At 47.3% G+C, this 14,770-nt stretch overlaps 1 protein-coding gene across 2 annotated transcripts in view; it reads left to right on the top strand.

The window, feature by feature from the left end:
• Positions 1–14,770, top strand: part of CLCN2 (chloride voltage-gated channel 2) — a 95,315-nt gene that overhangs the window by 69,603 nt on the left and 10,942 nt on the right. Inside the window, exons 15-20 of one of the 2 annotated variants that reach the window (XM_054983982.1) lie at positions 585–798; positions 2,672–2,805; positions 7,686–7,867; positions 9,695–9,800; positions 10,249–10,325; positions 10,502–10,561. In XM_054983982.1, coding sequence (XP_054839957.1) covers positions 585–798; positions 2,672–2,805; positions 7,686–7,867; positions 9,695–9,800; positions 10,249–10,325; positions 10,502–10,561 — 773 coding nt within the window. The remainder of the gene's footprint in view (positions 1–584; positions 799–2,671; positions 2,806–7,685; positions 7,868–9,694; positions 9,801–10,248; positions 10,326–10,501; positions 10,562–14,770) is intronic. The other variant, XM_054983983.1, reaches the window with a different exon arrangement.

The raw sequence follows: 14,770 nt of genomic DNA, 5'->3' as shown, positions 1-14,770 counted from the left end.
CCCTTGAGCTATCCTGGGGGCTAAGCTAGGTTTGGCTTATCAGATCGGCCCTTCTTTTTGGATATGCCCTGCTTTGTAGGAAGGTCAGCTGCTGTGCGGGTGCTCATGAGCCGTGCTTCCATGAGACTGCCTCTCCGCAGTAACCGGAAAAATGGCCCCACAGAAAAACCCCACAGTCATAAATGCTCACAAGAAAAAAAGCCCACGTGGAAAGATGCCCACGTGGAAAAAAGCTCATACAGAAAAAAACCCATACAGAAAAAACCGACACGGAAAGAATCCCACGTGGAAATAACCTTTTTATTAATGACACCTTTTAAAAATTGAATTGCGGAGCTTTGGGGATATACACGGGCGCAGCAACAAACTGTTTAATTTGCACACGTGGAAAAATTCCCACATATTGTAATTTCTGCACACTCAGAAAAATGCCCACATATTGTATTCTTCATGTCATTGTACTTCAGACCGTGAGGTTTTTCCTGTGGGCTTTTTTCACGGAACCCCTCTCCGCAGGGGTCAAAATAATTGGCCACCCGGCAGGGCATTTCTCTGACCTGTTTCACCCCCACTGCCAACACTAGGTGCGGCTGCGCTCTCTGGCGCTGTCACCCACACCGTATCCACGGCTGTCATCGTCTTCGAGCTGACCGGCCAGATCTCGCACATCCTGCCGGTCATGATCGCGGTGATCCTGGCCAACGCTGTGGCGCAGAGCTTGCAGCCGTCGCTGTACGACAGCATCATCCGGATCAAGAAGCTGCCGTACTTGCCTGAATTGGGCTGGGGACATCAGGAGTAAGTGTGCATGCGCGCGCGTGTGTGTGCATATGTGCCTGTGCGCTTGGTGACCTCTTCCTCCTCCTCTCCCTCTGCTAGAGTGCTGCAGAGAGCAGAGGGCCAAGATTGATGCCAGTCTGGTGTAATGGTTAAGAGCAGCAGGACTCTAATCTGGAGAGCCAGGTTTGATTCCCCACTCCTCCGCTTGAAGCCAGCTGGGTGACCTTGGCTCAGGGCCAAGCTACAAGTGACAAATGACACTTCAATGGCAAGTGTATTTCTCCCTGTTCACTTGCCCTCCACTCAATCCACTTGCCATTCAAGTGTCATTCATCACTTGTAGCTTGGCCCTCAGTCACAGCTCTCTCAGAGCTCTCTCAGCTCCACCTACTTCACAGGGGATAATAATGACATTGACTTTGTAAGCTGCTCTGAGTGTGGTGTTAAATTGTCCTGAAGAGCGGTATATAAGCACAAGGTTGTTATTATTATTTATCAGCAGGTCTCTAGGCCTGGAGGGTGGAAATGGATTTTAGGTGCCCTAGGGTACCACCAGCTGTACAACTTATTTTGGGAATCAGGAGGGTGTGTCTCTTGCAAAATGTCTCTCGAATATAAACAGCGATTGTATTGTCGTGATGTTAGAGCATTGTACAGGGACCTGAGAGGCCCGAGTTCGAATGATGCTCACTGAGTAGCCTTGGTTTAGCTGCTCACTGCCCACCTCACAGGGATCTTTGTCCTTCCATTCCTCTAAGGTGTACAAGGCTCTCTGTTTCTCCATTTTTTCCTCACAACAACCTTGTAAGGCGGGTCAGATAGAGAGCATGACTGGCCTAAGTCACTCGGTGAGGACCAAACTAAACGTGCCCTGAAAGTTCCATGTGTGGAATTCTTGGTGATTTTTTAAAACTCAGTTCTCAGGCAATTGAGATTGGGGCGATCGTGTGAGGAAATGGGTCTTTGGTACCCTTCAATTGACCCCAGGAGGTAAATGTACCCTAGTGAATCCAAGGGACACTCTCTAAGGCCATTTCTGGGACTGCAACTTGGAGCAAATCAACTCCCCCACCCAAGCCGGTGCTTGAGCTGTGTTCACAATCTGGATCAGGCCACCATGTGTTGGATAACTGAGTTTCTGAAATTTCTGGGTTCGTTGCACATGGAAATCCCAGTAGCACCTATAAAACTAACAAAATTTGTGGTAGGGTGTGAGCTTTCGCGAGCCACAACTCCGGGTTGGCCCTGCATCACATGCAGAGTGGAGATTTGAACCCGGATCTGCAGGGTCCTGAGGCAACCTTTACACCAACCACTGAACCCCAGTGGGGTGGATCTGGCCCAATCCTACCACTCCACAGAGCAAAGTATATTAATTTAAATATTTGTACTTGACTTCCTTTTGGGCTCAAATCTGAAGCCTTCCTCCAGCCTAAGGACCCTTCCTCCGCATGAAGAACTGAGCTGTGACTCACGAAAGCTCATACCCTACCACAAATTTTATTAGTTTTATAGGTGCTACTGGACTCTTACTCTTTCCTTCCGCATTAAGTCCTTCTTCCACTGGAAAAAAAGCCGCTGAAGTTGGCGGAAGGCTCCTTAGGCTGACGGAAGGCTACGTGAAGGACAGTTGGACTGTCTCCCCAGATTCCCGCCAGCTTGTTGCGGCCTCTCTCCACCGAGAATCTTGGGAAACGCAGTTTGGCGAAGGCACAGAGGGTTGAGTTTGGAAGCTTCCTCTCCCTCTGGGTTTTCGTCTGTGTGTGTCTTGTGCTGCCGAGTCACTTCCGACTTACAGCGATTTCCTGGGGACAGCAGATGACCCCCTTTGCAGATTTTGTGCAGATTTGCCCTCCAGGAGAGGATCTCTGAACCTGAGTTGCACTTTCAGGAAGTACAACATCCGAGTGGAGGACATCATGGTGCGGGATGTGCGCTACATCACCCTGAACTGCCGATACCGTGACCTTCAGGACGTGCTTCATAGCACCAAGATGAAAATCCTGGCTCTGGTGGAATCCGCCGGTGAGAGGGGGGGGGCTAGAAATGAAGGCCCTGGATAAGACTTACAGGGGAGAGGGGAGGTGGCTGAACCTGCCCAGGTGGTTTTTCTTTGTTTGTTTGCATGATGCAGCTGTAGGGTTGCGTGATGCAAATCGGGGTCCCCCCAGACGCCATCCTAGGACCGTGGCCAAGTCATCTCGGAGGTAATGAAGCTCTGCCTGGGGAGTCCTGCTTCCGGCGCTTGGGTGTCACGGAGAAAGCTAGGCTTGTACAGATCGGGTGTATTCTGTACCCCACCCACAGACTGCTTTCGTGCAGCCCAGACACGTTCGCTGCCATAGCGAAGCCACTCTGTTGCCCTCACGCTTGGGGGCAGTGTGGGTGCTTCTCATCTTTCAAGGAAATCTGCAGGTTCATTAGAGATTCTACTCTGTGTAACAGATTACAAGCATGGAACTAAATTGTGGCAGTTACTCCAGATTTTATCATGGCGATTGAATATAGGGCCCGGGAGGGCTTCTCTGCCCTCTTCTTTACACATCCGGTTGTTATATGTTTTGCTTGGAGAGGAGGTGGAATCACAATTCTGCTTCCTGTAGTTCATTAAATGTTTTACATGCACACAGTATATATATAAAAAGACACATACATATGTATAGGCAGGGCTTTTTTTCAGCAGGAACGCGGTGGAACGGAGTGCCGGCACCTCTTGAAAATGGTCACATGGCTGGTGGCCCTGCCCCTGATCTCCAGATAGAGGGGAGTTTAGATTGCCCTCTGCACCGTGGCACGGAGGGCAATCTAAACTCCCCTCTGTCTGGAGATCAGGGGGCGGGGCCACCAGCCATGTGACCATTTTCTCCTAGGGCAACCCACTGAGTTCCACCACCTCTTTTCCCAGAAAAAAAGCTCTGTATATAGGATGTCGCCAGTATAGGATGACAGGTTGTTTTCCATGATGCCCAAAGGGAACCTCCATGTTCAGAGACAGTATACCTCAGAATGCTGGTTGCTAGGGGAAATATTAAAAAGGAGAGGGCTGTTGGCACCACACTTGTGGGCTTCCTGACATCCATCCATCCATCTACTTACCTATCTACCTATCTATGCTGTTTATATACCAGTGTTTCTCCTGAGCATCTGAGGACCCAAGGTGGAGATCAACACTATAAACACAATTAAATTAACACTAAATATTAAAGAGATAGAAAATGCATTAAAACCATATTAAAAACCAAGCTAAAAATGATTATTGTTGAGGATTTTCCGGGCTGTATAGCCATGGTCTTGGCATTGTAGTTCCTGACGTTTCGCCAGCAGCTGTGGCTGGCATCTTCAGAGGTGTAGCACCAAAAGACAGAGATCTCTCAGTGTCAAACTGTGGAGAAGATGTTAGCAGGTCATTTATATCTACTCAGGAAGGTGGGGTTGGGCTGAGTCATCCTGTAAGAGTTTCCCAGGGTGTGGAATGCTAATGATGGGAGGCTTCACTGTATCCTGAGGAGGTTCTTTTGCATATGGATTGGTGCTTGATATGCTAATCTTATCGTCAGGAACTACAATGCCATGACCACGGCGAAACAGCCTGGAAAATCCACAACAACCATCGTTCTCCGGCCATGAAAGCCTTCAACAATATATCAAGCTAAAAATGCCTTATGCTCTGCTAGCTGGATATTCCCCCCTTGTCCTAGTTTAGGTTGCCTGTAAAGCTCTCTGGAGTAACCCCGACTTTCAGCCTCTCTAGAAAGCCAAAAGCCTCCCACCCTATTCCACAAGCGTGGGGCGGCCACTGGTACCTGGTTAGCCCCAGGGACCTGGTTGAAAACAGAATGCTGGACTGGATGGAAATCGGTCTGATTTGGTCAGACTGCTCGTACAATCTCCTGTTCAAGGGTACCACAATGGCTGAAGAAGAGGAGGCAGTTTGTGTTTCAGACATATTGTTAGGTCTGCCACAGGGTGCAGACATGTCATCTTGCGGCCCCACAGAAGCCTGGTTGTAGCTTGCTGTCTGTGTGAGTAAATCTTAACTTCTGCATAAAATACACACCCATCCTTGCTTCTGGAACTTGCAATTTCAGAGCAGAAATTTCTGTTAACCTGGGCGGGGGTACGATACATTGGGAAGGGAGGGCTCCAAGAATCAGTTCCAAATTACTCGACCGAGTTGGACCCTTGAGGAGAAGCGTGACAAGTGAAGTCAGTAGATCCGCTTTCTTTGTTTCTGAAATCCTTTCATTAGTGCAGGTAAATACTCAGCCAGGCACGTTAACAATGGCGTGTTTATTGATTATGTTCTGGAAACTCCTGAGTGACCAATTTAGACCTCCCTGTCCCAACGCCTTTTGCAAAGCAGAGTTGGCGTAATTGGCTAATTTCCGACGCTGATCAATTTGGTGAGTCACCAACACGACCGCCGATGTAATTGGGCCTGTAATGCAGCAGAACAATCAGAGCTGGATTGGCAGTGGAGCCAGACCCGAAACGTTTACCGATTTGCTTTCGCTTCCTGAGATATCAAGTTTAAAAGTATTTTTTGCATCCAGCGAAGAGCTGGGGGCAGGGAGAGCTCTGGGTGGGGATTTCTGCATCTTCAGCCCCAGACTTTGAGCTCGCAGGGGTCTTCTGTGTGTGTGTTGGAGGTGTGTGTGTGTGTTAACCTTTTAGTTGTTGTACTCTTGATACACCCAGGAATTCTGGAAATGTGCAAGGCACTTCCTGGTGCTGTAAAGCACAAAATTCAGTGTTAAAAACATACAAAGAGCCCTCTTAGGTCAGTCCTGTTAGATCCAGTCTGTCTAGTCCAGGCCCTTATTTTCACAGTGGGCAACCAGCCACTCTGGAGGGCTAACAGGCAGGGCATGGAGGCCAATACCTTTCCCCTTGGTGTTGCTTCCTAGCGCTGTTATTCAGAGCTTGACTGCCTCTAGAGGCGGGGCTTCCCTTAAGACATCATGGAAAGTTGGCTTCAATGGACCTCCACAAGAATGGATAAGAATCGACACCTGTCTCATCAGCAGGTTCTATATAATCCATTTTTATTATTATTATTATTATTATTATTATTATTATTAATTTTAAATGAGATAATAAAAAGAAAAAAGGGGGAAAGATATGAAAAAAGAAAAAAAATGGAATAAGTACCCATTTTCTCTGTAAAAAGATATATAAGTATTACATATTATTCCCTAACTCTAAAATTACCATGAGTAAGTATTTCTCCTTTCCCTCTAAACATTCTTTTTCTACCTCCTAATCTTCCAAAGGCACAAACCATCGCTTCTTTCTGTTTCTCTCAACAAGTATATAAGGGCCTTCCAGGTAATCATGTATTCGTCTCATGTCCTTTCCCTGACCAAAGTCATCAGTTTAGCCATCTCAGCATAACCTATCATCTTCTCCAGCCATGCCTCTGCCGTACTTAATGTCAAAGCTTTCCATTTTTGAGGATATAACAGTCTCGCTGCTGTTATCATGTGCAAAAAGAGTGTACCATGTGAAACTTCCAAACGTTTGTCCATTAGTCCCAACGAAAGCACCCAGCTTCATTTGGTGAAAATCTGTGGGAGCTCGTTTTTGACGAATTTGGTTTTTAGTGTGGTTCGTTTGGTTTGTATTTCGGTTCATCACTGCGGACAGCCTAGCACTGATCAATCAGTTTCCTAGGCAACAGGGGGATGGGCTCTCTGCAGACCTTCTGCTGGCCTGGAAGTGACGTTTTCGTGAACCAAACAAACCAGGCAATTTCATGCCCGTTTGTGGTTCGTGAAATGCTACAAACCACGAACTGCAACAAACCAACATTTTTTCGGTCCATGCCCGTCTCTGCTTCCAGGCCTTCACATCTAACAATGAGTGATTCCACACACGTTGGATAATGCACTTCCAATCTTCTTTATAGATATTTGGAATGGATTTTTTCGTGTGCGGAACAAAAAATCCACCTCAAACGATTGATAAAGTGCATTGAAAGTGCATTATCCAACATGTGCGGAATCAGCCAATGCCTCATGTGTAGCTCCAGGATCACGGGAAACTGTCAGTGCCATCCTAGGCAGAGTTACCCCCTTCTAAGTCCATAGAACCAGGTAGGACTACACTGGTACATACCAGGTAAAAAATACTAAACCGTGAATGTTAGTAAACAGCAACGGCTGTTGTTGAATTGTAGAGAAAAAAAATTTTAAGAGCAAAATGACTTGAGTCTCCAGTCTTATGAAGAGGTCCGTGCGCTTCTGAGAATTTGTGTAGTAATGCTCACAAGCAATGCCCAGTACAGCACAGTTCGGGGAGCGGTATGTTGGAATAGCCCCTTCAGAGGTCACAGAACCACAGTCTGTGGAAAGCTAGAACCTCAGGGAGAATGGTACTAGCCTAGATTTTCCCCTAGTGTGATAGTTTTCTCAATGCAGGGAAACACTCAATATTGAATCTCTCCCTGCCTGCATTCGAAAATGGTGCAGTCCAAGGAGGTCTGTACTGTGTGTGGGATCGTATCGACTGACGTTGAGCCGCTTCAGATGGGAGGGTGTTGTGGGGCCAATAGGAAGGTTAGTGGGTCACTTTCCTGTTCCTTCTCAATGCAAGAAGTGGTGTGTGAACTACCATGTTTCTGTCCAATCCCACATGTGTCAGGGAAGTTGCAAAAGTTGTCTTTCGGATGAAGCGAAGATGCAGCAATGTGTTGTGGGGTTGTGCTTCTTGTTTACTCTGCCATAGTGTTGCACCCAAAGCCGCTTTTGACCTCTCTTTCCTGTGCGTCGATAGAGACAAGTGATTCAAAAATTCAGATTTGCCTTCACGGTATAAATGATATCTGACTTCAGCCACTTTTTTTCTACAGCCACGAGACACGTGACTTTGTTAAACAGCTATTTGTTTTTCTCGCTTCCCTGCAGAATCCATGATCCTTCTGGGGTCTATCGAGCGGGCTCAGATTGTGGCCCTCCTGAGCGAGCAGTTGAGCTTTGCACGCCGCCTGCAGTATATGCGGGAGAAAGCCCAGGCGGAACGCAGGGCAGCCGAGAAGAGCCAGGAAAACGAAGGGCAGCCCCCGTCAGACACGGGCGTGCGCTTCCAGGTGAGGAGGACGAGGTCTAGAAAGACTGTTGTCCGTAGGCAAAGAGCTAAACTACAAGAGACGAATTACATGAAGAGGAGCACGCGAAGGGAGTCGCAATGTTAGCTGGGAAGCTGAGTTTTAAAAGAGATCGGAAGGCTTTGTTAATTTCCCCTCTCTACAGAGCCAGGGGAGATCACTCCTCAGAGGGTTTGTTTCTTTCCTCTTTGCCACTTAGAAGGGGAGGTGAAACTGACAGAAGGTTTGTTTCTTTCCTCTTTGCCTCTTAAAAGGGGAAGTGAAACTGGCAGAGCCTTCCTGTAATTTGTCTCTTGCAGCTTGGCTCTAAGATATCAAGGGGGTCCTGGGATAATTTGAAGAGGGAAGGAGAAGAGACCTGCTGAAGCAGCAGGGGGAAACACAGCTGGAAATGGGGCCTTGACCTGATCCTTTTGTAGCCAGAGTGGATATCTGTCAGTGAGATTGGACTAAGTCAGCTGTGGCTGAAAATGTTCCCCCAAATGCTGCTCTTGGGGGACAGGAGACCCCTCCTCCAAGAACAACAGCATAAGGGGGTGAGTGTTAGGTTGCCAACTCTAGGTTGGGAAATTCCTGGAGATTGGGGGGCATGCCTGAGGAAGGCAGAATTTGAGGAGCAGAGGGACATCCATGGGATATAATGCCATACAGTCCACCCTTCAAAGCAGCCGTTTCCTCCAGGGAGCTGATCTCTGTAGCCTGTAGTTGTAGTTTTGGGAGGTATCCAGGCCCTACCTGGAGGTTGGCAACCCGAAGTGGGACAGAGGTCGGCAGTGGGAAAAGGAGAATAGCGGAAATCACTTTCCCCTTTTCCATTAGCAGAAATGTACTACTGAATCCAACCGCAGTATCCAACCACAATATTTTTCTAGAAGTTTCAACTTATAATTTCTTCTGACTAAATTTATGACTCGCTTGCAGAAGGTTCCTTACACTGATATCTTCCCTAGAGATATGTTTTTACCCTGCCCTTCCTCCAAGGAACTTGGGCTGGCATGCCCCCGTCCTCATTTTGCCTTCACAACAGTCCTGTGGGGTAGGCTAGGCTAGGCAGAGCTTCTGTGACTGGTCCAAGGCCACCATTTTCCTCCAGGCCCTAGTCCAACTCTAATCTGACCACTACACCGCACTACAAAGAAGTGGGGGAAACATTTTGTTAATCTGTCACAAGGCCACAATCATGCAGGTTTTGTCTTGATAGTGTGTGGGGGGGGCGGCATGCGGCTGCAGGTCAGGTAGAATTTTGCTCCTGTTTCATAGCACTCGCCTGATCTATGTAATTTTCTCAGCACCGCAATTTATAAATATCAGCCAAAGAACGTGGACATTTAGCTTCCATCTCAAGGAGAGAATCGATCTGCCAAGTCACCGCTACCAGCCCTTGCTTTGTAATGAGATTATTTACTTTTGTGAGGTGGGGCAGAGCAGTTAAGATGACAAAGAAGAAGGGTCCGATCGAAGCAGACAAAAGAGGCATTTTCTCGTGTAGATTCCAGCCGTCTCCCATCTCCAAAAACGCGTCACGGCTGCAGCATCTTCAAAGAGGCTCCCTCTTTGGGGACCATGAAAATAAGCCATGTGCCCGTATATAATTTTGTACACCAGGAAAGGGAAATATTTCAGCAATGGATAGTGTACCCTCTGAAAGGATGAGAAAGGCTCTCTCCAGTTTCAGATCAAACTTTTACAGCTGTCGCAACCGTTGAACACACACTTCTGTTTAAATAATACATGGGAAATCTTGATTTGGGTCATCAGGTTAAAATCAGCCCACCCTGTCTATAGCCTCTTCCCTTTCCCTTCACCCAGATAACCACAGAGGAATCCTCGTTTGTCCCGACACGGAGCGAGTCCCACAAACCCCTGAAGCCGGCTCTGAAACGAGTCTCCAGCAGTTTATCCGAGAGCCCTGCGAGTGAGTCCGCTGACCCCTTTCTCCCTCTCGACCCTTCAGACCACTGGGGGCTGCCTTCAGACATCATGATAAACAGCAGATTGATCAAAGCCCACTTGGTTGCGATGTGCAATTGTAGTCCCTGCAGCAAAGTGGGGTTTCTCAGTTGGCTTCAAATTCCACAATTTTACCCGGTTTGGTACTCATGCTTTGTACCAATTATGGCTTGCCATTATGGTGGGGTTGTTAGTTGAGTAACACCGCTTCTTGCAGCTTTCTGGCTACAGAGGCAGGAGTGCGGGGATGTCTGTTCCTCTTGCCAAGATGGGTTGAAAAGAGGGTTTATGTGCAAACTAGAATTTGTTACCCAATTCGGGAATACTAGGGTTTGTTGCACAAAGCATCGTTTTAAACAAACCTCGGGTTGCTGCAATGTCTGAATTCCATTTGTGTCTCTCTTTGTGGGCAGCTGGGACCATGGATCCACCGGGCATTGCTCTGAGGAGCCTCTTCTGTGCCAATGCCACAACAGCAGAGCCAAACGAGGTGAGGCCTCTTTTCCTTCCTCCCACCCAATCCTAACCCAAACTGTTGGAGCTATTCCTGGGCAAAGCCCTTCAGTGCCCCATTTGTTCCTCACTGTTTTGTGAGCACACATCTCCCATAATCCTCTCTTCCCTGTTTTTCTTTTCTCCTGGTTAAAAAAAAATTGAAATAAAAAGGATGAGAATTCGGGCCAGTCTGAAAAGCGCAAGTCGAAGCGCGTCCGCATTTCTGTAGTGGTAAGTGTGGGCCATGCCACTCCTGCCGGACAATCATGGGGCAGGAAACTTGAATCTGTCCATTGAGGTCTCGGACCTTGCTGAAGGTTTTTATGGTGCCTGGGCTATGCTACCCGAACCTACCCTGGATATTGTGGTGTAAGTACATTCACGTGCAAATCACGTGTAATTCGTCTCGTGTAGTTTGGCTCTAAGACTGAAAGTCAAAATGGCAACACCCTCCCATGCACACCCATAAGACATTAAATTAGATTGGAACAATTCTGTCATTATCGACAGGAAGAGGACTTGTGCAAGTGTCTTCAGACTCTTCCAATATTACAGCTTGGACAGTAGCTTAGGAGAGACAAAGGGAAGTGTTCTTTCACAAAACCCATAATTAACTTGTGGAACTCACCTCCCCAAGGTGGGGTGATCGTTGCTAGCTTAGATGGCTTTTTAAAAAGTTCACTTTTCCCCACTACAAATAACCTAAATATATGCTTACACAAGACATACCTGTTAAGTTTTAAGGACTGCTTTTCAAAGGATTAGACGGATTCAAATGTCTGAATCTTCAGATGTTGGAGAGAGATAATAGCAGGGTGCTTTGCCTTCTTGCCTTGCTCCTGATTTTCCCAGAAGCCTCTGCTTGGCCTCTGTTGGCATCAGAAAGCTGGAACTGGGGTCTGAACAGCCAAAACGTGAAAACGAGTCAGCATTGATCCAAGAGAGGACCCTGGACTTCGCCAGCTGTTCCTATGAAGATAGATTGAGACTGTTTCCTCCTTTCTGAGACAGGCCATGACGGCTTCCCACTTGACCCCCTACAATGCCAGGGCGGGGCACCCTCCAAGCCTTCAGCACCGGTCAACCTCATGTTTGATTAATCTTTCTTAGTGGCAGCCAAAAAGAAAAAAAAATCTTCCCCTTTTTATAAACTAACCAATTATAAAGTGATCTCTTTTGGAACAGCCAATCAGAAATTTTCATTTCCTTCACTCCTGCCTCTCTTCCTTGTTTCCTCGGCTAATTTTCTCCTGTCCCATCTCCTGGGGTGGAAGCCTGCAACAGGAAATTGGTATCCTCTGTCAGCATCGAGAAAAGCGGGGATTTGATGGGGGTTAAAATGGTTCTAATGGTTCTTTCCACTGCTTTACAGAGTTTTTTCTGTCCTAGGCTGATTCCACACAGAGGTTTTTTCCCCTGTTTCAGCAGCTTGGGTTGTGTGTCTTCTGTTTGTTTGTTTCCTCACGATGTTGTCCTCCATTCATGTTCAAATCATGAACAGGGCCTGGTTTTTTTCTGATAAAAACTCGCGGTTTTTAAAACCCGAAAAAAGATGATCTCTCCTGGCTTGGTATTGCTGGGATAATCTTTACTATGTTTCTGGAAGGGAAAGTATGCACTTTTTTAAAATAGAAGAAATGCCCCGTCCTCTGCATTTCCACAGAAGACTGCCTGGTGTATTAGCTGACACCAACTAAACTGAGATTTTGGGTGGGGTGAGATACGGGCAACTGGTAATGCTTAAGTTTGGTGTAGTGGTTAAGAGCGTGGGACTCTAATCTGGAGAACTGGCTTTGACTCCCCACTCCTCCGTTTGAAGCCAGCTGGGAGACTTTGGGTCAGTCACAGCTTCTCGGAGCTCTCTCAGCCCCACCCACCTCACAGGGTGATTGTCGTGAGGATAATAACACACTTTGTAAACCACTCTGAGTGGGGATTAAGTTGTCCTGAAGGGCAGTATATAAATCTAACGTTGTTGTTGTTGTTATTAAGTATTTTTTCTCTGTTGTCTTGAGATTAGCTTCTGAAAAGTCCCTGATGTGTTCTCTCCCTTCCCCCAAGCAGCAGGGACCAGTTAATCTTTCCAATGCAGATGAGCATAATGGGGCCACCCACTATCTTCCTTACCAAAAGATTCGATAATTGTGTAATCTTGGAGCAGCGCCATGCATGCACCGAAAATTATTTTAAACATTGGTGGAGAATCATGGCAGCAGCATGACAATGGGGGGGGGGGGATACAATCCACATTGAGTGTGAAAGGTTAACAACGGCTAACAAGGGTAAAAGAAAATGGATAACCCCGTGCTGTGAGGAAACCCCATTGCGAGTGTGAATTGAACAATTGTGTTAGCACCATGACCATCACGGAAAAAAACCATTTGTGTGGAATCAGCCCTCGTTCGACTTCTGATGATCGGTTGTGTGGAAAGAAACCTCCGCTCTGTGGTCTGTGTTTCATTAAGAACTGGTGTGCCAGAACCTGTTTTACTTCCAAGAGAAGAGAAACCCGTTCTGTCGATGCCCAAATTTGCAGTTAAATCTGTGCAGGCATGTCGACTGTCGCAGAGGAGCCAGACTGTCAGAAGGGTATCAGGCTGTCTTGGGCTGTCTTAATCTGATCTGAAAACTGCATCTGTGCCACGGAATCAAAAGTGCATCAGTGGCCCGTCCTTCATCCAAAAGAGCTTCAAGAATTGCTGTTCTGTTCAGCAGCACTGGGCATCTCGGGCAATATTCTCAGCGCCTCCCTGCGTGACAGTGCCCATATTCCTTTGGAGGAAGTCGAAGCCATATCATACAGATGGCAGTTTTGTATAGCAGAAAAGAGCCAAATCTGCCTCTTCTGATCCTAAAGAGGAACTGAGCAGGCAGCAGACCCTAGGAAAGATCAAAGAATCAGGGGCGTAGGAAGGGGAGGCTAGAAGAGAGAGTGGTCCTGAGGAAGGAGAGAAGAGGGGAAAGGAAGAAGGGGTGAGCAGAGAGAGGAGAGCTGCACCCAGATGGCCGAAGTCCACATATTATTTTGAAGCAACCGGCCAGACCTTGTTCCTTAGTCTGCTATTACAGTATCTTCGGTCTTTCCAGGTATAGGACATGCCAAGCCACAAGGTCATTGCAGGACCATATGTGACTTCAGAGTCATGTGACAGGAAGAGGGGGGCAGGGTTATGATCTCACCAACGTCAAGGTCAAGGCCAAGGGTAGAGAACCAAAAGAGATGGGGATGGCAAGTATGAACTGAAAGGGAAAGCAAGACTCCCTTGTTCTCAAAGTAGTAGGTCCATACAAAGGGCAGCAAAAATGCAAAGCTGCTCAACAGGGGCACTGTGATCCACTGGCGAGTCCCAACTCAGGCCTCGAAGACCACGGCTCTAGAGTAAGATTTGGGTCCAGTGGCACCTTTGAGACCAACTAGATTTCCAGGGTGTGAGCTTTTGAGGGTCAGAGCTCCCTCCAAGGTGTCATGCCATGAGTTCAGAGCCAGGGTGTGTCCAACAGTTGGCCAAGGGGATGCTGCCCCAAACCGCATCTTACTAGAGAAACAGTGTTGTGTAGTGGTTAGAACATTGGATTAGGATCCGGGCGCCCCAGGTTTGAATCCCCAATCCGCCATGGAAGCCTCAGGCAGTCATACAAACTCAGCCTAGCCCATTTTACAGCCTAATTCACCACATCTGGTCAAATAGGTTTCGGGAATAAAACCTGCAACACCTGTTTAATCAGAGGCAACAGTGGCATAGGAATACACATTTCTCACTTACAAGCTCCAATCCCCTTTGCCTTTAGTTCTCTGGGGGTGAAATATAGTTTCTGTTGTAAGGTAGAGCTCTGTGGGTGAACTCAGGCTTATAAAAGGCTATCTGAGCTAGTCACTTCCATAGATTTATTGTATGGTGTAGTGGTAGGAGTGCTGGACTACGGTTCGAATCACCGCTTTGCTCTGGAAGCTTGCCAGGCGACTTCAAGTCAGTCACTCTTTCAGCTTAGCCTACCTCACAGGGTTGTTGTGGTGATGAGAAAAAGGAGGAGAGAAGAACGACATAAGCCACTTTGGGTCCCCATTGCGGGGAAAGGAGGTATATAAATGAAGTAAATAACATCAAAAGCGTTCCTTTGGTTTGGCTGCAAGGTAGGGAATGACAAATTATATGAATCTCTGCTGTCACCTTGGGAATCTCCCTGATGCTACTGGTGATTGTCAGAAACACAGAGGAGTCAGATGCGACGTGCAATTTGTGTGGGACCCTCGCAATGACACCGAATTCCATGCGCCAGCTTCATAGAGAATGCCTGACTGTTGTGCCTGCAGTAAGGAAACGGGTTTTCTGGAAAGGGCTTGTCACACATCGTGTCTTTTTTGGTGTACCCCCATGACTTTTTCAACATGCACCATTAAAACATTAGGCATGTGTCAGACAAATGCATGTGTGGAAGCAA

The sequence above is a fragment of the Eublepharis macularius genome, chromosome 6 (genome assembly GCF_028583425.1).
Source record: "Eublepharis macularius isolate TG4126 chromosome 6, MPM_Emac_v1.0, whole genome shotgun sequence".
NCBI classification, from domain to species: domain Eukaryota; kingdom Metazoa; phylum Chordata; class Lepidosauria; order Squamata; family Eublepharidae; genus Eublepharis; species Eublepharis macularius.
This window is presented reverse-complemented; position numbering and strand designations above follow the sequence as displayed.